Source organism: Chionomys nivalis, chromosome 21 (assembly GCF_950005125.1).
Source record: "Chionomys nivalis chromosome 21, mChiNiv1.1, whole genome shotgun sequence".
Taxonomy (NCBI): Eukaryota; Metazoa; Chordata; class Mammalia; order Rodentia; family Cricetidae; genus Chionomys; species Chionomys nivalis.
The window spans coordinates 45,073,714-45,095,918 of NC_080106.1; the positions used below are offsets into that span (position 1 = coordinate 45,073,714).

At 43.0% G+C, this 22,205-nt stretch overlaps 1 protein-coding gene and 1 pseudogene across 4 annotated transcripts in view; one reads left to right on the forward strand and one right to left on the reverse strand.

The window, feature by feature from the left end:
• Window positions 1-2,180: 2,180 nt before the first annotated feature.
• On the forward strand, window positions 2,181-2,275 carry LOC130864226 (U6 spliceosomal RNA; annotated as a pseudogene).
• A 9,676-nt stretch (window positions 2,276-11,951) lies between these two features.
• Window positions 11,952-22,205, reverse strand: part of Gab1 (GRB2 associated binding protein 1) — a 112,779-nt gene continuing 102,525 nt past the window's right edge. For all 4 annotated transcript variants that reach the window (XM_057753954.1, XM_057753953.1, XM_057753951.1 and 1 more), the window contains 4 exons: window positions 21,454-21,547; window positions 21,050-21,173; window positions 17,895-18,017; window positions 11,952-14,281 (listed from right to left, as the gene is read on the reverse strand). In XM_057753954.1, coding sequence (XP_057609937.1) covers window positions 14,123-14,281; window positions 17,895-18,017; window positions 21,050-21,173; window positions 21,454-21,547 — 500 coding nt within the window. In that variant the 3' untranslated portion in view covers window positions 11,952-14,122. The remainder of the gene's footprint in view (window positions 14,282-17,894; window positions 18,018-21,049; window positions 21,174-21,453; window positions 21,548-22,205) is intronic.

The window sequence follows — 22,205 nt, forward strand, 5'->3', positions numbered from 1 at the left end:
TTGTTATATTATTACATATTGCATTACTTATATATTGTATTTATTCAGGATTTAAAGAATTTTAGCTTTGGGAAGAGACTGTAGTTTTCGTAATCATATTTTAAGATTGGGAAATTTAATTTAGTGTGTGTGTGTGTGTGTGTGTGCATGTGTGTATACCAATTTTTTGAGACAGGGTTTCTCTGTAGCTTTGGAGCCTTTCTGGAACTCGCTCTGTAGACCAGGCTGGTTTTGAACTCACAGAGTCTCTGCCTTCTGAGTGCTGGGATTAAAGGCATGTACAACCACTGCTGACATGTATACCAAGTCTTAAAGACTTGTTTAGGGGCTGAGTAGCTAGCTGAGTGGGTAATGGGCTCTCTGTGCAAATGCAAGGACCTGAGTTCAGGTCCCTGAACACACATAAAGATGAACGTGGTAGCATTGGCCTAATCCTTGGGTTCTTATAGTGAGACGAGAGAACAGGCAGTGGAATCTTTAGAAGCTTGGGGACCAGTTAGCCTGGCACTCGGGATGCACAGAGCAAGAAGCCCTTACTCACACATGTGGGAAGTAGGATGGGAGAGAAGGATCAGTAATTAAGAGTATGTACTGCTCTTGTAGAGGACCAAGTTCTGTTCCCAGCCCTCATGTCAGGCAGGTTGATGTTCTGTCTCCAGATCCAGGGCATCCAATGTCCTCTTGTGGTCTGCTTGTATGCACAATCACAGACACACACACACACACACACACGTGCACATACTAAAATTAATTTTTTTAAAAGGTGAATGGCAAAGATTGTCATTGAGGCTATATTCTGACCTATACATGCCTGACTCACACTCAGATACGGGGGTACAGGTCACACACAGACCTGCACATGCATGCACCCACACTCGGATACAGGAGTACAGGTCACACACAGACCTGCGCATGCATGCACCCACACTCGAATACAGGAGTACAGGTCACACACAGACCTGCACATGCATGCACCCACACTTGGATACAGGAGTACAGGTCACACACAGAGCTGCACATGCATGCACCCATACTCGGATACAGAAGTACAGGTCACACACAGACCTGCACATGCATGCACTCACACTTGGATACAGGGGTACAGGTCACACACAGACCTGCTCATGCATGCACCCACACTTGGATACAGGAACACAGATCACACACAAATATCACTGACATACAAAAAGATAGACAATAGTTGATAATACTTCACAGCTTCTTGTTATGGAAGCCTGTTGGTAGAAATTTACATCTCCATAATAATATTTATATTACTGATTATAAATATTTATTATGTTGTATATACAGTACGGACAAGGGATTACCCCCTCCTTACGGATTGGGTGAGCAGTATGGACAAGGGATTCCCTCCTCCTTACAGAGTGGGTGGGCTGTATGGACTGGGTATTACCCTTTCCTTATGGAGTGGGTGGGCAATAGGGAGAAGGGATTACCCCCTCCCTCAGTTCTGAGTTGCTTTTGTCCCCAGAAAGTTGGACCATGCCACAATTTCGGACCATTTAGAAATCCTAAAGTGTACTTTTAGAGAAATGTCAGTATCCTGAGTGAGCTGTCCTCATCTTCTTAAATCCAAGTCCCCAGATTCTTGCCTGTGAACTCTGGTTCAGCAAAGGAGCCTCCTTTATTCTTCCTTCTCTCCACGATGAGATTCTGGTTGCTTGACCTGCAGACTATGCCTTCCTATTCCTTAATCCTGGTTGGATCTTTATGACCATGGGCCTCTTGTAGACTGTCAGAGACTTCCTTGTGGATGGTAGCTTGAAAGAAAATGGCCTCTATAGGCTCCAAGATTTGAACTTGATCATCAAGAGTGACACTATTTGAAAGGCTTAGGAGGTATGGCCTTGTTGGAGGAAGTGTGTCACTGGGGATGGGCTTTGGTGTAGAACTCTTAACTACTTCTTTAGTCTGCCTGCCTGTCACCATGCTTCCTGCATGATGTTAGGGACTAAACCTCTGAAAATGTAAGCAAGTCCCCAATTAAATGCTTTTTTAATATGAGTTGCCTTGGTCATGATGTCTCTTCACACCCACAGAACAATGACTAGGACACTTGCTAACCAACCTTGCCTTTATGATACTCCCTACTCCACTGCCATATGAATATGATAAAAACAATCTATTATGTCATATTTGCCTGTAATAACATCTCTTTGGTGCTTACTTCACACATACTAAAACTGTAACAATACAGAGATTAGCATGGCCCTGAACAAGAATGATATGCAAATTTTAAGTGTTCCCTACATTAAAGAAAAAGGACTCTCTTCTTTCCACTTGTTGGGTTGTAACAATGAACGGTCTGGGCCTGCTTGTTTGGATTTCTGTCCCACCTGGTACCCCACAGCCGGCAAGCCCCAAAGAAGTAACACAGAAATCTCTATAAGTTATAAGCTGATTGGCCCATTAGCTGTAGCCTCTCACTGGCTAACTCTCACATCTTGATTAACCCATTTATTTGATCTATGTTAGCCATGTGGCTCAGTACCTTTTTTCAGTGGGGCAGATCACATCCTGCTGCTTTGGTGGTCTGGGCAGGAGTGGGAGTAATTAACTTCCTCCTTCCCAGAATTCTCCTGTTCTCATTCCATCATTTTTACTTCCTGTCTGGCTTTTCTGCCTATATTTTCTGCCTGGCCAATCAGCATTTTATTTAAAACATAATTGACAGATTACAGACAATTCTCCCACACTACTTTCCCCCCTCTTTTTTTAAAGTAAAAAAAAAGGAAAATATCCATAGTCCATTTTTTGGGAATGTGGGTTTGGTATTCCAGGCTACTTCCAGCTGGTTGGAGATGCTGATAATCTTATGGGGACCTAAAGAAACTTTAGAGTTATGATCAAGTCCTGACTGAAGTATCCTATGAGTCTTGATCATCTCAGGCAGCAGTCTTGAACTTGTTCTGGATGAAGAACTTAGACATCTGAGCCATCTATTCCTGTCAGACTTTTCAGGGTTTCACAATGTTTCTTCTGTTTCTATTGTGTGGAACAATTTGAGGAGTGTTGGTATTAGTTCTCTTTGAAAATCTTGTAGAATTCTGTGCTGAAACCATGTGGCCCTGGGCTTTTTTATTTGTTTGTTTGTTTGTTTGTTTGTAGGCTTTTGATTACTGTTTCTATTTCTTTAGCAGTTATAGGTCTTTTTAATTTGCTTCTCTGGTCTTGATTTGATTTTGGTAAGTAATATTTTCCCAGAAAATTGTCCATTTCCTTTAAGTTTTCCAGTTTTGTGAAGTACAGGTTTTCAAAATATGACCTAATGATTCTCTAAACTTCTTCTGTGTCCGTTATTATGTCCCCTTTTTCATTTCTAATTTTGTTAATTTGGGTATTCTCTCTTTGCCTTTTTGTTAGTTGGGTAAAGATTTGCCTATTTTGTTGATTTTCTCGAGGAATCACTTCTTTGTTCTATTGATTTTTTGTATGTTTTTTTTTCGTTCCTACTTTGTTGATTTCAGCTCTCAATTTGATTATTTACTGCCATCTACTCTTCCTGGGTGAGCTTGTTTCTTTTTGTTCTAAAGTTTTCAGGTGCTCTGTCAACTCACTTGTGTGAGATTTTCCGAACTTCTTTATGTAGGTGTTTAGTGCTATGAACTTTTCTCTTAACACTGCTTTCATTGTATCCCATAAATTTGGGTATGATGTGTGGTCATTTTCTTTGAATTTTAGGAAGTCTTTAATTTCTTCTTTTATTTCTTACTTGACCCATTGATGATGTAGTTGAGCATTGTTTAATTTCCACGTGATTTGGAGCTTTCTGAAATTACTGTTGCTGTTGAATTCAATTTTAAGCCATTTTGATCCAAAAAGATACAGGGGGTTATTCCAATTCTTTAGTTTCTATTGAGGTTTACTTTGTTATTGAGTGTGTGGTCAATTTTAGAGAAGGTTCCATGAGATGCTGAGAAGAAGGTATATTTTGTATTTGGATGGAATATTTTATAGATGTGTGTTAAGTCCATTTGAGTCATAACATCTGTTAGTTCCCTTATTTCTCTGTTAATTTTCTGTCTGACAGATCTGTTTAGTGGTGGGAGTAGGGTGTTGAAGTCTCCCATTATTACTGTGTGTGGTTTAATGAGTGATTTAAGCTTTAGTAGTGTCCCTTTTACATATGAGGTTGCTCTTGTGTAGGAGGAGGGTGCTTGTTCATCCCGGCCACCCAGAACAGAAATAATCACACAGAAACTATATTAATTAAAACACTGGTTGGCCCATTTGTTCTAATTTGTTATTGGCTAACACATCTTAATTTAATCATTTATATTAGTCTGTATATTGCCATGTGACAGTGGCTTACCAGCAAATATTCAGCATGTCTGACTCTGGTGGCTCCATGGCGTCTCTGATTCTGCCCTTCTTTCTCCCAGCATTCAGTTCTGTCATTCTCTGTCTACCTATGTTCTGCCTTGCTATAGGTCCAAAGCAGTCTCTTTATTCATCAATGGTAATCATAGCACACAGAGGGAACTTCCACATTACCTCCCCTTTACTGTTTAAATAAATAGGAAGCTTTTAATTTTAACATAGTAAAATTACATATAATAAAACAGTTATCAAGCAAAACTTACAGTTACTATATTTATATCTACTTTATCTTTTATCATAACTAAGGAAAACTATATTATTACTATCTATCTATTCTTCAACTCCAGCAAAGACTCCAGAAGGATATAATATTACCTAAGTAAACAGGAAGTGCATTGTAAGCAACTTCCAAAACTCTAGAATTGACAGAGGCATCTCTCTGCCTGGACAGTCACCCAAAGTTTTTCTGTACCATTGGGGTATTCATCTTCAACCTTCAGGCCCATAGTACCCAGCAAACTTTTCCATGAAGCAGGAAAAGACAGGTCTGCCTATATTGGCAGTTTGCCAGTCACTTTTTCTATATCCTGCAGAATGTCTGTCAGACTCTTTCATGAAGCAGGGACCCCAAAGGGTCATCTCACCTTTATGCAAGTTCTGTAGTCATTTCTCTGTGGATCCTGCATGTCCAGTAAAGCAGTCAGGGCAAAAGCAATTTCTTGCCCAAATGGCTTGCCAACTCCCTAAGGAGCCTCTTCAATGCCCATCATCCTTTTGAAGTAACTTGGTGCTGCCAGGAGCAGATGTGTGTCACTGTCATGAAAAGTCTTAAGTTCTTAAATGTTTTAAATGCCATATTCTGTAGTCTCTGAAAAGTTTGAATAATGCCATTAAATGTCTATAATTTATAGGTTTGCCATAGTGATAAATAAGGTGACTGCTGAAGCTTTTGTTTTCCCTGCCTGGTCTATCCCCCTCTGCCTCCTCATGTGCCCCAGAGGGAATCTTGCTGCTGAACCCCTTTAAAAAGGTTGACCTTTGTATCTCTGGAGTATTCGGGCTAAGGGTAGATTTTAGCCGATGACAACTCACCAGCAAGGTGCCCTGGTTTGGAGCCCCTCAAAAACTGAGACCCTTGTTTGTCTCTTGCAGGGCTGAGTGACAGCAGTTATGTGCTCTTACCTAAGAGCACAGTACCTGCTGGTACCCTTCGCCTTTGTCTCCTCTGGCTGGGTTTTCAAAGTCAGTACATTTCATAAGACCCTTCATTAAAAACGTGACAATGATTTCTTACCATTGTGAGTTGATTGCTGTTGTTAAAGGTCATTAACTAATCTACCTATGCAGTCAGCAGTTGACTTAACTCCTGTCTTCCATTACTGCCCCAAGTGTACCCAAGCACAGGAATGACACCTCTACCCCAACAACAGAGACAGTTCTTATTCCTTAAGATTCATTCAGCCATAGAAATGGTCATTGTCTTAGTTATGGTTTCTGTTGCTGTGAAGAGACACCATGACCACAGCAACTCTCATCACGGAAAGCATTGAACTGGGGCTGGCTTACAGTTCAGAGGTTTAATCCATTGTCATCATGGAGAAATATGGTGGTGTCCAGGCAGACACAGTGCTGGAGAAAGAGTTGAGAGTCCAACATCTTTATCTGCAGGTAGCAGGAGGCTGTGTGCCCTACTGACCAGACTTGAGTTTATAAGACTTCAAAGCCTGCCTCCACAGTGACTCACTTTCTCCAACAAGACCACACCTCCTCCAACAAGACCACACCTCCTCCAACAAGACCACACCTCCTCCAACAAGACCACACCTCCTCCAACAAGACCACACCTCCTCCAGCAAGACCACACCTCCTCCAGCAAGACCACACTTCCTCCAGAAAGACCACATCTACTCCAACAAGACCACACCTACTTCAACAAGGCCCACTCTCTATGTGCCAAGCAGTTACATATGAGTCTATGGGGGTCATACCCATTCAAATTACCACAGCTATCTACGTGTTAGGGTCTGGGACTGAGTCCCTCACCCCGACTCCATTCACACTGAAGAACAAACTTCCAGAGTTTCAGGATGTGACTGCGTTTAGAGACAGCTTTGCCATGGAGCAAATGTGAAATGTCCCCAAGCCTCCTGTGTTTGGACACTAGCATCCAGTTGTAATGTTTTGGAAAGGCATGGAGACTTTAGACGACAGGAAGACCTGAGGACGGAGTTTGATCTCTAGATCCAACAAGGTGGTAGGAAAGAACTCCTGAGGATTGCCCCCTGACCTCCACGAGAGTGCTGTGCATATGTGCACATATGCATATTAATTAAATACATACACATGAAAAATTTAGCAAAGAATTCTGTACTCATAGGAAGCTGCACCCTGCTCAGTAACAAACCTGTATTCTTGGAATACCGTTTTAGCTCACTGGAGACATCAAGTCAGTGATTCCTGGAAGACACAAGTTATGGCCAGCAGAAGTGGAAACACAGTTCATGGTCAGTGAAGAGTTCCAGAAATTCACCAAGACTAAGTCTAGGAGAGAAAAAACAAAACATAGACACAAGGACTAATACATTTCCAATAATTTTGAAATTACTGCTTGTCACACATGTAAGGGTTCTCAGCTTCATGATGCAGTGTGTCCAGGACTCCACAAGTTCTCAGTATGGGGGGGCATTACCAGAACTTTAGAATTCTTAACTTAGAATGTTTAAAGCGAGTCATGAGTGACAGCTGCAAATACAGGTGTGTGTGTGTGTGTGTGTGTGTGGTGTGGCCCACAGAGAGACACACAGATTGTGATACTGAAGGAAATAAATTAAACTTGTGATCATGGGATTGTAATTCAGGAAGACTACCAGCCATCAGTTTAGGTCACTGGATCTTACAAGACTGTCTTTTCCAAGTGAAGGAAGTGTGCTAATCCCTTGACTAAGGAGTCTGTTGAAATCTGTAACAGATGATATTGACTCTGAAGAAAGTCTGGAGACGATGAATTATATGTTTGAAGTTGTAGTAATATGTAAGCCAGTGTAGAAGAATCATGAACAATGGCTGCAGTCAGATGACAATGGGTTCCATCATGTCAAGTCACTGTGTCTAGTCCGTCTACACCTTGGTTTGGCACTTCGTAGCTGACTTTTGTTTTGTTAATTGTGTAGTACTGGGTGCTGAACTTAGGATCAGGAACCTATTAGGTGTCATTGTTACTGTTCTATTGCTGTGAAGGACACCATGGCACACAGTTGACAGGCCACTGTTATAAAAGAAGCCATTTAACTAGGGTTTGCTTACACTTTCTGAGTGTCAGTCCATCATGGTGGCAGGGAGCAGACAGTCATGGCACTGGGCAGTACCTGAAAACTTTACATCCTGCCCACAGGCAGCAGGCAGAAAAGGGAGACACTGGGCCCACGCACAGGAATACACTTCCTCCCACAAGGCCACACGGCCTGCTCCTTCCCAAACAGATCTCACTAGTAGCTAAGCATCAAACATATGGACATATAGGGAGTACTCTCAACCAAGCCGCCACATTACATAACCGTTCAACCACTGGCCTATGTCATTAACCTTTAAAGTATTATAAAATCTAATATAAAATTTATATAAATGTCATTCTAGGATATGTCTCTTTCTTGCTCTATGTACTCTGTTGACTTGGCTAATGCACTGCTTCTGTTTGGGACCTGATTATTATACTTGTGAGGGGAGCACAAAACCGATCAGACTGACTCTAAGACAGTGGTTCCAATCTTCCCAATGCTGCAACCTCTAACGTGGTTCATCTTCCCAATGCTGCGACCCTCTAATGCCATTCCTTGTGTTGTGGTGATCTTCAACCATGCCGTTATTTTCATTGCTAGTTCATAAGTCTATTTTTGCTACTCTTATGAATTATCATGTAAATATGTTTGCCAATAGTCTTAGGCAACCTCTCTGAAAGGATCGTTTGACCCCCAAAGGGGTCATGACACATCAGTTGAGAACCACTGCTCTAAGAGTCAGGGAAGGTGCACCCAGCTTGATGTTTCTACAATGCCAAAGATTCTACAGTTATTCAAACTATTCATGCGTTTGATCAGAATGGATTCGATAAACAGACTCACAACCGCCGTTTAAAACATAGTGCACATGCATAAAGTAGCATTTCTGCAAAATACTTTAAAAAAACTAAAAATAACTAAATATTAAGTAAAAAGGAAAAGCAGAGAACTTCCCACTAGTTGAGGACAGCGGTGCACATCTGGCATCCCAGCACTCCAGAGGCGAGGGCAAAAGAAGCATGTGTAGAGGCCAGCCTGGCTGACACAGTGGGTCCTGTTTCAAGAAGTCCCCCAAACAAAACAAAAAAGAAAGGCAAACACTAGTGTTCAGTTTAAACATGGATAGCTGGCAAGGTTGCGCACATCTTTAATCCCAGCACAAGGGAGGTAGAGGCAGGCAGATATCTGAGAGTTTGAGGCCAGTCTGGTCTATGTAGCAAGTTCTAGGATAGCCAAGGCTACATAGAGAAATCCTGCCTTGAAAAACAAAAATAAAAGCAAAAGTACTCCAACATAAATAATTCAGAAAATTTTCACTTTAATGTACAAATATAGCAGTATTTCTATATCAAATTATTTCATGGTTAAACAAATACTATAGACACACATATATTTATGAATATGTACATGTGTATATATGCATATACATGTATGTGCACAGAGACACACTCTTAATTTTATAGAATTCTTTAAAATTTTCACAGTAGAAATGTATAGAATGCCGATGAAAATCATTTTTTGCAGCTTAGTGAACAATTACTTCTGTGGGTTAAAAGCTTCATTTCTGTTTGAATTTCAGTTTTTGGAAGCAGAACTATGCTTTGACATCCAAATCTTTGTCAGACCTTACAGCTTTGTAAAATAAGGGATAAAAGCAAGGCAGTATCAAATATAAGAGGAAAATAATTCTCTTATTACCTCTCATCTTTGAATTGACTGTATTGTGACTTTAACTACCTCTAGAGATCCTTATGAAATCTGTGAGGGATTTTTGTTGTTGTTTTTAATATTTATTTATGTATATATTTATTTTGTCTATGTGTGTGTCTGTTTGTTACATGTATGCCTGATCCCCACACAGAGGTCAGAAGTGGGCACAGATCACCTGGCACTGGAATTAAAGGAGGATGTGAGTCACCATATGGGTGCTGGCATCTGAACTTGGGACCTCTGCGAGAACAGGTGCTCTTAACCACTGAGCTGACTCTCTGTGCTGGTTTTTGAAGACAGGATTTCACTGTGTAGCCATGACTGTCCTGGAACTCACTCTGTAGACCAAGCTGGCCTCGAACTCACAGAGAGCCACCTGCCTCTGCCTCCTGAGTACAGGGACTGCAGACAAATGTTACCACGTCTATGTGAAGATGTTTGTGTTTTAACTTATGTTCGTGATTATCTTTGCAGAAACAAATGTTTTCCTAATGGCACACACAAAAACCCTAAGCTTAGACATAAACTAGTTCCTTATGTCTTTATAAACAATTTCAACACAATCGGGTTCTCCAGAGATAATTTAAACAGTGAAATAATTTTTTTCTGGCTCTATGTATTTGAGTAACATAGATATTTTAGGGGCCTGATGCTGAAAAGGACTTGGAAAAGTCTGCTTCACAGTAACTGTCTCATAAGTCAAACTACTACTACAAAGTTTAATACGTCTCATCTATCGACAGCAAAGGGCCTCCCTAACACAACAACTTCTGTGTTTTAAAGCTGTGAGTTGGACCAGCTTATGAAGCTCATGGTCTGCCACTAAGCTATATCCCAGCATAATAACATTCTTGCAAATCAGAATGCCGTAGATCTACAAAAGCAGCACTTTCTGAAAAGCTATGGAGAGTTTTATAAGTGTTTTGAAACCGACTCGTCAGATGATCTAAACTATTTTCATATGTAAGGGTGTTCTACCTGCACATATGTCGGTACACTGCATGTGTGCCGTATCCAGGATTGAAGTCACACACAGCTGTGGGCTGACATGTGGGTACTGGGAATCAAACCCTGATCCACTGGAAAAATAACCAGTGTTCTTAACTGCTGAGTCATCTCCCCAGCCACAGGAAAAAACGGTTTTGAGACAAGGTCTCAATGTAGTCCAGGCTGGCTTTAATCTTTTGAGGTTCCCGCCTCCACCTCCTGAGTGCTGAGATTATGTGTGTGCTACTATGCCCAGCTGCCCCATTTATGCAGAGCTGGGGACTGAAGCCAAGGGTTTGCATATTCCAGGTGAGCACTCTACCAGGTTCCTGACATGCGGCTTTAAAGAAAGGTTTTACTTTTGGATTAATCACGTATCATTGTATTTGAAATCTAAAAATACATTCATCTTCCACACAACACCCTCTCCTATCTTTCACACCTATTTCATGGTTTGAGAGTTTAGGTGCATCTCAGTCATTTGGTAGTTCTGTTTCAGAACGTGCAAAAATTCAAGGTTGTGAGCCTCTCTGGGCTCCCAGTAATGTGGTTAACTATATTCAGATACCTACCAGTAGGATGAGCCATGGGTTTCCTTTCTTTTCTTGCATCACTTTGCATGCCTGGTGCCAAAGGAAGTCAGAAGAGGGCACTGGGTCCTCTAGAACCAGAGTTATGGATGGCTGTGAACTACCATGTAGATACTTGGGATCAAACCCTGATTCTCTGCAAGAGCAACAGGTGCTCTAACCTTTAGGCCATCTCTCTTGCCCTCTACCTGCCATGTATATCCATCCAGGTACATATTCATCCGTGTACACATTCATCGGTGTGCACATTCATCCGTGTGCACATTCATCCGTGTGCACATTCATCCGTGTGCACATTCATCCGTGTGCACATTCATCCATGTGCACATTCATCCGTGTGCACATTCATCCGTGTGCACATTCATCCGTGTGCACATTCATCCGTGTGCACATTCATCCGTGTGCACATTCATCCGTGTGCACATTCATCCGTGTGCACATTCATCCGTGTGCATATTCATCCGTGTACATATTCATCCATGTACATATTCATCCATGTACATATTCATCCGTGTGCACATTCATCCCTGTACATATTAATCCATGTAATATTCATCCATGTACATATTCATCCATGTACATATTCATCATGTACATATTCATCATGTACATATTCATCCGTGTGCACATTCATCCGTGTGCACATTCATCCATGTACATATCCATGCATATACATATTCATCCATGTATATATTCATCTGTGTAAATATTCAAAGAGAATATGTACTTATCAACAACAATGACAAGTTTTAAATTTACTTTAAGAACATGTGTGTGGGTGCTTTGTCTACATGTAAGCCTGTGCACATGTGTGCAGTGCCTGGAGGCTGGAAGAGGCTGTCAGATTCCCCGGAACTAGAATGACAGACAGCTGTGAGTTGTACAGAGATGCTCAGCTTGCATCCCAGTCCTCTGGAAGAGCAGCCGGTGCTTGTAACCACTGAGTCATCTCTCCAGCCCTCATACGCATTTTCTTGACACGTTACTTATTCACAGAAAATTACAAAAGAGCTCACACAAACTCAATCTTTTTTTTTTTTTAATTTAAAAATCCATCTCAAAATTCAGTTCTGGGTTTTAGTTTTTGTTTAAAAAGGAGCAAACATTTAAAAGCATCCAATGTTACTAGTCTACAGTTCACCTAGTTATGAACACTTGGTTTGTGGCCTGGGAACACAAGCACAGCACATGGATCAGGCACAGTACTGTGGCCAGTGGGCCAGAAATCAGGGCACATTGTGTACGCAGGCAACAGTTAAGAGGTCTGAACGGAGGGAGACAAGCCTCAGATGTGGACATTCTGTTCTGTGTCCCCTCCCCAAGCCATCAGTGAGTCTCAGATCAATGCATAGAGATTGTATGTAACTTGGGCAGACAAGGGACAATGCTAGCTGCTTTCCAAGTCACACAGCAAAGCCAAGACAGACAAGTCCAATTACAGTGACAGCAATTCATGGTCTGAACATCCACACCACGCGACGCCATGTTACAGGTGACAGAATCACACCATTCCCTTGCTGGGTTCAGAGATCCAGCTGGGCGGTATTCACCATGACAGGGATTCACACAACAGCAAGGCTTCGATGGTTTGAGAACTGGGGCAGTAAATACAAATCACAGTACAAAATCCTTAATTCATCTACTCACCAAGGCAATAGGTGCTACTTACAAGGATCACTTAAAATGACATTTTTTTTAAACACAGATATAAAACATTAATTGCATAGGGATTTAAGTATAAGGCCAAGAAGAATATTAAGTAAAAAAATTATAGAAAGGGCACTATGGTGTCAAAAGAGAGGATTTCATTCTCAAGAGTAATAATATTGAATTACTGTCTACTTAATTCAAAATCACAGTATGGTGCTGTAACTGACAGTGAATGCGAACATTTCATTAATTCTAAACCAATATTAGGATTAACCCAAACCTAACTGGAGCTCTCTGTCTAAACCTGATCAGGATATTGGCACGGCAGTGATCTGTACGTACCTGATTAGCCACAGAATCCACCTTTTGCAAATAATGTTTAATCTATGTGAACAAGGGTTGAGAGCAGACCACCAGTCCATCTGCAGGTAATTTGTGGGCCTAAGAGTGTAACCGGAGCCAGTCTGGCAAAGGTGCAAGGTCCTACCCAGCAGAACCCTTCACACAATGAACCCAAGACACCAATTAACAAAAACCAACCAAGTTATACTATTAAAACCTAGGAATACATGAGCCAAAGAACTAGGTCTTGACAACAGTATATACATTATCCCTGGTATTTTGGAAACCAACAAAGGGGGAGTCCAACTATATTCTACAGTTTAAGCTCATGGTTACCACCTTTACGGGAAAGCAAATTTGTGAACTACTTCTCATTTTAATGGTGTTAGCCTGTAGCTTCAACTGAAATTTCCAGAACTAAAAGTAGCCCATTTCACTTAGTATTGTTACATAGAGTAGTGTGAGAAGACAAAAGGAACTCCCGAGGGAACCTGCTAGGGTGCATCGGGAACTCCCGAGGGAACCTGCTAGGGTGCATCGGGAACTCCCGAGGGAACCTGCTAGGGTGCATCGGGAACTCCCGAGGGAATCTGCTAGGGTACGTCTGGAAGACCCAAGGGAATCTGTTAGGGTACGTCTGGAAGACCCAAGGGAATCTGTTAGGGTACGTCTGGAAGACCCAAGGGAATCTGTTAGGGTACGTCGGGAAGACCCAAGGGAATCTGTTAGGGTATGTCGGGAAGACCCAAGGGAATCTGTTAGGGTACGTTGGGAAGAAGGGAATCTGTTAGGGTACGTCAGGAAGACCCAAGGGAATCTGTTAGGGTACGTTGGGAAGACCCAAGGGAATCTGTTAGGGTACGTTGGGAAGACCCAAAGGAATCTGCTAGGGTACGTCGGGAAGAAGGGAATCTGTTAGGGTACATCAGGAAGACCCAAACCAACATGGTCAATGAAAAAGTGCATCACTATAGTAATACTACAGGCATGTTAGCTAGGGACAGATGTTTCTGTGAGAACTACAACGCTATTTCCCCCACATTATTTACGTTACAAATCCAATACCACACAGCACCATTTACAATCTAATTTGCTTGACCACATCTGAGAGGTTCTTTTCTCCATCCTTGCTTACTTGAGCTTCTGAGAGTAGAAGCATCGCGTTCTCCGCTTGGCATCTGTCTTCTCCTCAGTTCCCACTTGTTCGGCACTGGCAATGGTGTATCTTCACTTCACACTTTTGGTGGGAGTTTCCGATTCTGTCGACTGCCTGCCATCCGTCCAGGCTTCCCGGGTGCTCTTCAGAGCCAGAGTCTTCTGTTGGTCCACCACAACGTAATCCACCCTCTCGTCGGCCATGCTGCTGCCCGATCCACTGCTCTTTTGCTAAAAAAAAAGAAATTGCCCCCAAAGTGCAATTTGTGAGAATGGTTCTGGGTGAAACTCAAAATTTAAAATAGATACATATGCCTTTCATGGGAGTGTCCATCTTTCCTCCCAAGACTCGGGAGGCAGAAATAGGTGGGTGGATCTGAGTTCAAAGTCAGCCTGGTCTATGTAGAGAGCTCCAGATCAGCCAGGGCTACATAGTAAAACCCTGCTTCAAAAACAAATATAGACAGATATTTGCAGTCCTGAAATTACATACAGAAAAGCCTCAGTTTAACTGTATTGTCTGTCCATACCTAACTTGACACTAATTTCTCTTAATTTTAAAATTATATAGAACCATTCAAACAGAAGAAGATGAAAACCAGGTCCATCTAAAATACAGAGACCAGAGTCTTCCCTTAGCTTCTGTTTGACCTTTCCAGGCCTGGATCAGCACCAGGACCACCTGCTGCTAACTCTTAGCCCTAAAAAAGGTACTATTCAAAGGAAAACAAACTACAGAGGGGGTCCCCCTCCAGCCCTAATGTGCAATTAGATACAGGGTAACTGAAAACAAACACAGCTGGCAATGCTCTGTAGGGCTCAGAATATAGCAGGAGACAGCTAGGATTTGAGGGAATGGTGAAGAGGGACAAGTCTATGTATGACAAAGGCCTTTGCCATATACATGGATTGGTACAGTGCAATGGGGGGTGTAGGAGTGGGGGTCTAGGAAAGGAGAGATGCTGGGGTTGGGGGGCTAGGGAATGAGTGATGCTGGGGTGGGGGCTAGGGAAGGAGGGATGCTGGCGTGGGGGGGCTAGGGAATGAGTGATGCTGGGGTGGGGGGCTAGGGAAGGAGGGATGCTGGGGTGGGAGCTAGGGAAGGAGGGATGCTGGGGTTGGGGGACTAGGGAAGGAGGGATGCTGGGGTGGGGGCTAGGGAAGGAGGGATGCTGGGGTGGGGGCTAGGGAAGGAGGGATGCTGGGGTGGGGGCTAGGGAAGGAGGGATGCTGGGGTGGGGGCTAGGGAAGGAGGGATGATGGGGTGGGGGCTAGGGAAGGAGGGATGCTGGGGTGGGGGCTAGGGAAGGAGGATGCTGAAACCGAGACTCCGGAGAAGCTGCAGGTCCTCTAAGGAAGCTGATGTGGTCTTAGAGTGGTCGTGTCACCTGGCTTCTAGAAGCAAAGGAACTAGAGTTGCTTTGTGCAGGAAATTCAGGTCCTCAAAGTTCAACCCTGAATTTGCAATAAAAATCATAAACACACAAGGAGGCAAGACATAAAGAATGTAGGCTAGTGGAAAGAATAAACACGAATTCCGGCCTCTGAGGACTTCAGATACTGAAATTACTGTATCAGACTATAAAGTATGTGCACAGCGTATGAATGGGCTAATCAGAAAAGGCATTAAACACACAACAGAAAGAGATGAACATCAGTTACAGCGAATCAAACAGAATTTCATTTCAGAGATAAATATACTATAATTGAAAACAACAAAGAAACCAAAACCAAAATTCTCAACAAAAGAGAACTGAGAATTAGTAAATATGGTGATAGAGCTATAAAAACTATCTAAAATTAGACAGAGAACCCAAGGACAGAAAACTACAAAGATGTGGAAATAGAAGGTGTGCGTGTCTTAACTGGCAGGTGATAAAGGGAATTAGCAGAAAAGCGATATGTAAAGCCGCAGGGACAGACTTTTGAAAACTGAGAAAAAGTTATAAATGGGGGTGGGGTGGGGTAGCATTGTTAGCATCCAGGCACATGTTGGGAGCCTGGCACAGTGCGTCACCCACCTGTCTGCACGTGGCTGACAGTATCCTGTTCCTTAGGAGACAAGTTCTATCCACTCCTGTATTCTTCCTTCTGCCTCTTCTCTGAGGAGGCAGCTGTCTGTCTGTCTGTCACCTCCCCCTTACCCTTCCCTCAATCAACTCCACACTCAAGCTCTGTCTGTATGGCCTCTCCTTCTTTCAGCTGCCACGAGACTCACTGAAGGTTCCACCTTGCTGGGTAATCATAACAAGCACAAGTTCTGTAGAGTGGACCAGCAAAAAGAAGTCTACGGCTACACACACTCTCACGAAATTGTGAATTCAGACAGGGAAGAGTGAAGGCATCCAGATGACAGATGGGGCATGTACAGAGGAAGACCATTGACAGTGGAAGAGGGTTCCGGGTGGTGAGGAGGATCAGGCAAGAATCGATCTCAATAGCTCAACTCCCTGCCAGGAAACTGAGTCTCTCATTCTGTTAGGAGACGGTGTCATGTCAACATGACAGCAATGAGCTTTTCTCTGGTACAAATAATGACATCTTACGTAAGCAAACTCCCTAATTTTAAAGATTCAAGTTTATTATATTGAAAATTAGCCAAATATGCTGTGGAATACTCCTCTTGTACACTGTAGAGATCTGTCACTTGAACTGGTTTAATAAAACAATGACTGGCCAGTATCCAGGTAGGAAGTATAGGTTGGTGACCAAACAAAGAATGATAGGAAAGAGAAAAGTGACTTAAAATCCCCTTGTCAGACAGCAAGATGGCCGTACTGAGATGAGGTGCCATCATATGGCAGGGCATAAAAAAGGGATATGGGGGAACTTAAAATATAAGAGTTGGGTAATTATAAGCCTGAGCTATTGGCCGGGCACTTATAAGTACTATTAACTCTCTGTGTGGTAATTTGGAAAGCGGCTGCCAGGTATTTGGGACCAAGCAGCTCTGAGACAGGAACCTTGCGCCTGCATAATTATGTGGGAGAAGGGGGGAAGAAAGAAATGTGATCTCAACAAAACCTGTTTCTAAAATAGAGACACACAACCTGAAAAACTCATCCCAACAGAGCTCCATTACAGGGACTTCTACAGAATGTACTGCAGTGGAGATGAGTGAAGGAGCGACACACAGGGGAATGTAGGAAACATGACTTACAGAACCAGGAACTGGAAAGGGGCTTGGGGCTAAAAGTGTACACTGCTCTTGCAGAGGACCTGAACTGGGTTCCTAGCACTCACTTCAGCAGGCTCACAAGAAGGTGTCACTCCAGCTCCTGGGAACCGCTGCCCTCTTCTGGCCTCTGACGAGCATGCACTCATGTGCATATACACAGATGAAAAGTTAAAAAATATATAATTTAACTGTCTAATTGGCAAGCTTGATAGAAATTAAAATTTAAGAAAAAAACAGCACATGATTTGAGCCATATTTTCTTTTTCTTTCATTTTTACAGAGGGTCTCCATGTAGAGCTGGCTAGTCTAAAATTCTCTATGTAGACCAGGCTGGCCTTGAACTCAAAGACCTTCCTGCTTCTGCCTCCTGAACGCTGGGATTAAAGGTGTCACCACCATGCTCAGCTAAGCCATCTCTTCATTTTAAAGAGAGTGAAAGCATGGGCAAACTCAGAATTTGTTAAGTAATCATTTCTACAGTAACCACAATGAGTAGAAAGCGTACAACTTCCACACCTCTACAGAGCTAGCATCTTCGTAATTCCGTTGCTTATGACTTAAAAACAACAGTCACGAAATTTCAATCAGGCCCCTAAAACTTCTCCAAAGAAGATGGTCTTTCAAAGAGTGCTTGAATTACTTACAGGGCACATCTGTCTCACTTACCTTCCGTGGTGGCGTGGATTTCCCAGAATCTAGGTCTAGATCTAGGTATTCAACTTGTTTATCTCCTTTGGGCTTGACCATGGGGCTGCTCCCTCCATCAAGGCTGTTACTGCCAAAGAGATTCTGAAAGCACAGAACAGCAACTAGTGGGCAGACATTCAGGAGATATGCTCTGCCTCCCCCCTCTTTTCTCCCCCCCCGCACGAGGGATGGAGAAGAGTCACTGTGTTGTCCAAGACTGGTCTTGAACTCCTGGTCTCTAATTCAAACCTAGTTAAAGCAAGACCTGACCTAGGGGAGACCCCCAGCGATGACTACAGTAGGAGGCAGCCATATTCCTCAGTGGTGTAGCTAGCCACTGGTAAATGTCCCTTGCTCAAGTAAATGATCCCTTACCCACGCTTGTGCAAGCAACCCACCCCAGGCACATGTGCATACGAAACTGTGAAGAGCAATAATAAAAAATATTTAGACATCAAGCCACACATGACTGCAAAAGCTGAAGCAAACATTCTTTTGTTTGTTTGGTTTGGTTTTGGCTTTTTGAGACAGGATTTCTCTGTGTGTAGCTCTGGCTAGCCTGGAACTGGCTCTGTAGATCAGGCTGGCCTCATACTCAGAGATCCATCTGCCTCTGTCTCCAAGTGCTAGGATTAAAGGTGTGTGCTACCATTGCCTGGCTGGTGTGTTTTAAAATGCAGGGAGCCTGGTAAAAACTAAGACACTTTTAGAAGATTTGTATATGTGCCCAGCTCGATTACATTTTATAAAGAGGAACCCTCTTATGTCTTGCTTTGAAAGCACGGGGGGGGGGGAGGGTCTGGTAAGAGGTGAGGAGGGAAGAATATGATCAGAATATATTGCATGGAAAATTAAAAAATAAATATCCACATTTAATTTTAAGCTATTTGGAGAAAGATGCATCCAAGTATGTTAACTAAAGCTATGAATCATGACTGCACTTCCTTCAGTTAAGGACCTCACTCTCTCTCAGCCTGATCTCTTCCTTCCATCAAAGGAACCGCATTATAGAAGGACTCTCTAAAATCAGGCAACAAACCCCGAAGACAGACTTTGGCAAGGACTTCCAGAGCAAATGGCACAGCTCACAGGATGGGGAGCACCTGGATGCCCAGTTAAAATGGCGGGCACGCCCCTTCTCCCAAGTTATGAAAAGAACAAAACCCCGCAATGCAATCACAATTCTTTCCCTCTAAGACGGCGCTCTCAGCTTGGAGTGTGGGTAATGCTCCATCTGAAGGTGCCCAGTGCAAACACACGTTTCCCCTTTCCCTGGCTGGGGCAGTTCCTACACCATTTTAAGTTATAAGAGTGACACATAAATTCCTAGTTCCTGCACAGTTAATTCCAGTTGGCTGTGAACTCTAACTAACAGCAGAGCTGGGCTTTCTTCTCATCTCAACATGGGGCTGAAATTCAGCTTCTTTAGGATGTCTATGGGCTCCTGCTCCAGCCTTAGTGGGGAACAGCCCGTCTGCACACTGGCCTTCCACCCAGTATTCTCCCCACACAAGTTGTAGAGAAATTCCAGGATTCTGAGACTCACTGTAAGCACTATGCACATGGAGTAACAAAATAAAGCAATAGTGCTAGGTTTTGTAAACATTCTAAGAAATATACAGAATTGATTGATGTTTTTGTTATCATCTAACAACATTTATGGCAGTATTTGGACCATGACTCAAATTTGACAACCTACTAAGGGTTCATTTGATCAATGTGTGACTTGATCCGTACACACAAATCAGATGTAGTATAAATCTGTCCTAACTTTTTGGCGACTATTAATTTTTTTACACTGGTTTAATAAATCCAAAAGCATGTCAGATCCTGTGAATTTCCGTCAACACGTTGTGTTACAACAGTTAAGAGTTCTGAGGAATATTAACAACCACATTCTTTTCTAAGAAGGGCCACATGGGCCACTGTGTCCTGGCAGCTGGCGGCATGGGGAGCTAGAAAGGACACAGTTGACTTATCGATTGTACCCACAGCTATTTGCACTTAAAAAAAAAACTGTATATGTATGTCTTTACATATGGATGTGTCCATGAGTGTGCGGGGACTCACAGAGAGCAGCAGAGCACACCGGATCCCTTGCGGGTAGAGTTACTGCCATGAACCATCTGAAGTGGGTGCTGGGGATTGAACTCTGGTGCTCTTGGCTGCTGGGTCATCTCTCCAGCCCCAGCTCATGCTTGTTTGGACATACTAGACATACCAAAGTTCTTTCCTGCCTTAATGCCATAGGTACACACAATTCTTAATTTTGTTTCCCCCGTTTGACTTCTGATTGTAATGCCTTTCTTTATAGTCCTTCCTTTTGTCGAACTGAAAGATCACCAGAGACCTTCTGCATAAGACAGTTCTCCCAGATGCCTGTCATAACGCGAGCCTGGAGGATTTCACTGCACTACAGCTGGAACGGCTGTGAACTCCTGGAGTGTGGATGTGAAATGCCCTTCAAAGGGTGATGTGTGGAAGGACTTGATCTCACACTGGCACTCCTGAGGGGTGGCGACATCTCCAAGAGGTGGGGTCTTTATTTATGTCACTGGGTCACTTCCTGAAGAGGGTGTGAGATCTTGGCTCTTTCTCACTTTGATACAGGTAAGGAGGCAGTAGCTCTGCCACAGGCCCAAAGCAACAAAACCAAGCAACCCCAGACACTTAGCACTCCAAGTAAAATAAACCTTCTCAGCCAGGCATGGTGGCACGTGCCTTTCCCACCTTTAATCCCAGCACTCTGGAGGCAGAGGTAGACAGATCTCTGTGAGTTTGAGGTCAGCCTGGTTTATAGTACAGGACTGGCTCCAAAGCTACACAGAGAAACCCTGTCTCAAAAACAAACAAACCTTCTCTCTAAGCTGGTTGTCTCGGGAATTCGCTACAAAAGTGCAGAGCTGGCAGAAAACCCTTCATGTTTTTCAATGATTTACAACAGTAACGCAGAACAATTTGACCGCGGCTGGCATTAGACTATGATAGTCCTTAAATGAGCAAAAGTACTTTAAAGGGAGCCTTGGATTGTTTAGGCATAGGAAGAAAGATGGGAGGGTAGAGGCATGCAGATGGTCAGCACAGTTTAAGCTGCACTGGTTTCACAGGGAGAAATGAACGAGGACTGTACATACGGAATCTTCGCTGGACAGGTTTGGGTTCATGGGGACGTAGTTCTCCTCACTGTCGTGAGAGTCGCTGCTGGACGTCGTGCTGTGCACAGAATCCGGCCGAGGGGACAAGGGGAATCTAGAGGAGCTAAGGAAAGATCACCATGAACATGAGGAAGAGCTGTGCAGTCACTCCAGTATAAACCTAAGCGATAACATGCATCTTTCTAGTTTACAGTTACATACTGCACATTTGTATTAGAACACATGACAGTTCTGACTTTGTAGACCCCTGGGTAGGGGAGCTTCTCTAGGCTGTTGTTTGACCTACTGCTCTTGAATATAGGCGTTTTATAAAGTTATTTCATAAAATAGACTATTTTAATTGTCCCGCTGTCCAAACTTCGTGTTTTGAGCAGACGACTTACTCCCGAGCGAAGCTCCTGGTGATGGGGGATCTGACTGGGGCTTGCAGTTCTTCCCACTCTGGCAGTGGCTTTATTTCCAGAGGTGCTGGCTTGGCTAGGAAGAAAGAGAAGAGAAGGTCTGGGTGCATAAAGCCTCGAAAATTAAACATTATTCTCTCAATTGCACAATTTATACTTGGCAGGCAGACACTGTCTTACGTATGATAACAAGGCCTGCAGTGTCAGAGTTAAACGCTCAGGGAAAAAAGCTAAAACTTTGGATGCATGACCATCAGTCAGCTCAAGGCCCAAACTACAAACAACTACATGCTGTTTCTTAATGTGAATACGCACCTTGTAGATAGAAATTAAATGAAGATGTAAAAGTATGAATTCCTTTAAAGTTGCTGGGCACTATTCTCATTAAACCATTTTTTTTTACAAATTTAATCTTTGGGTGCGGGGGACTTAAGCATCTGTGTAAAACTTGTTCCCCAGTACTGAAGCATCCAGCGGACAGCAGTACACATAAAATGATGGGCGAAAATCACCAGAAACTTCGCTAGATCCCAAACCAAAGGATTATCAACTTGTTCAAAAACATGTAATCTTAATCAGCTATCTTACACATACCATGAGAACACCAGGTGGTCATGTCAAAGCTGCAGATCACATGGGCTCACAGCTCAAGCATGATGAAGCCAGTTACTAAATCTGAGTCAAGAGCTCTACCAAGCTATATCCTTAAAACAGACACCTTCAGCACACTGCGT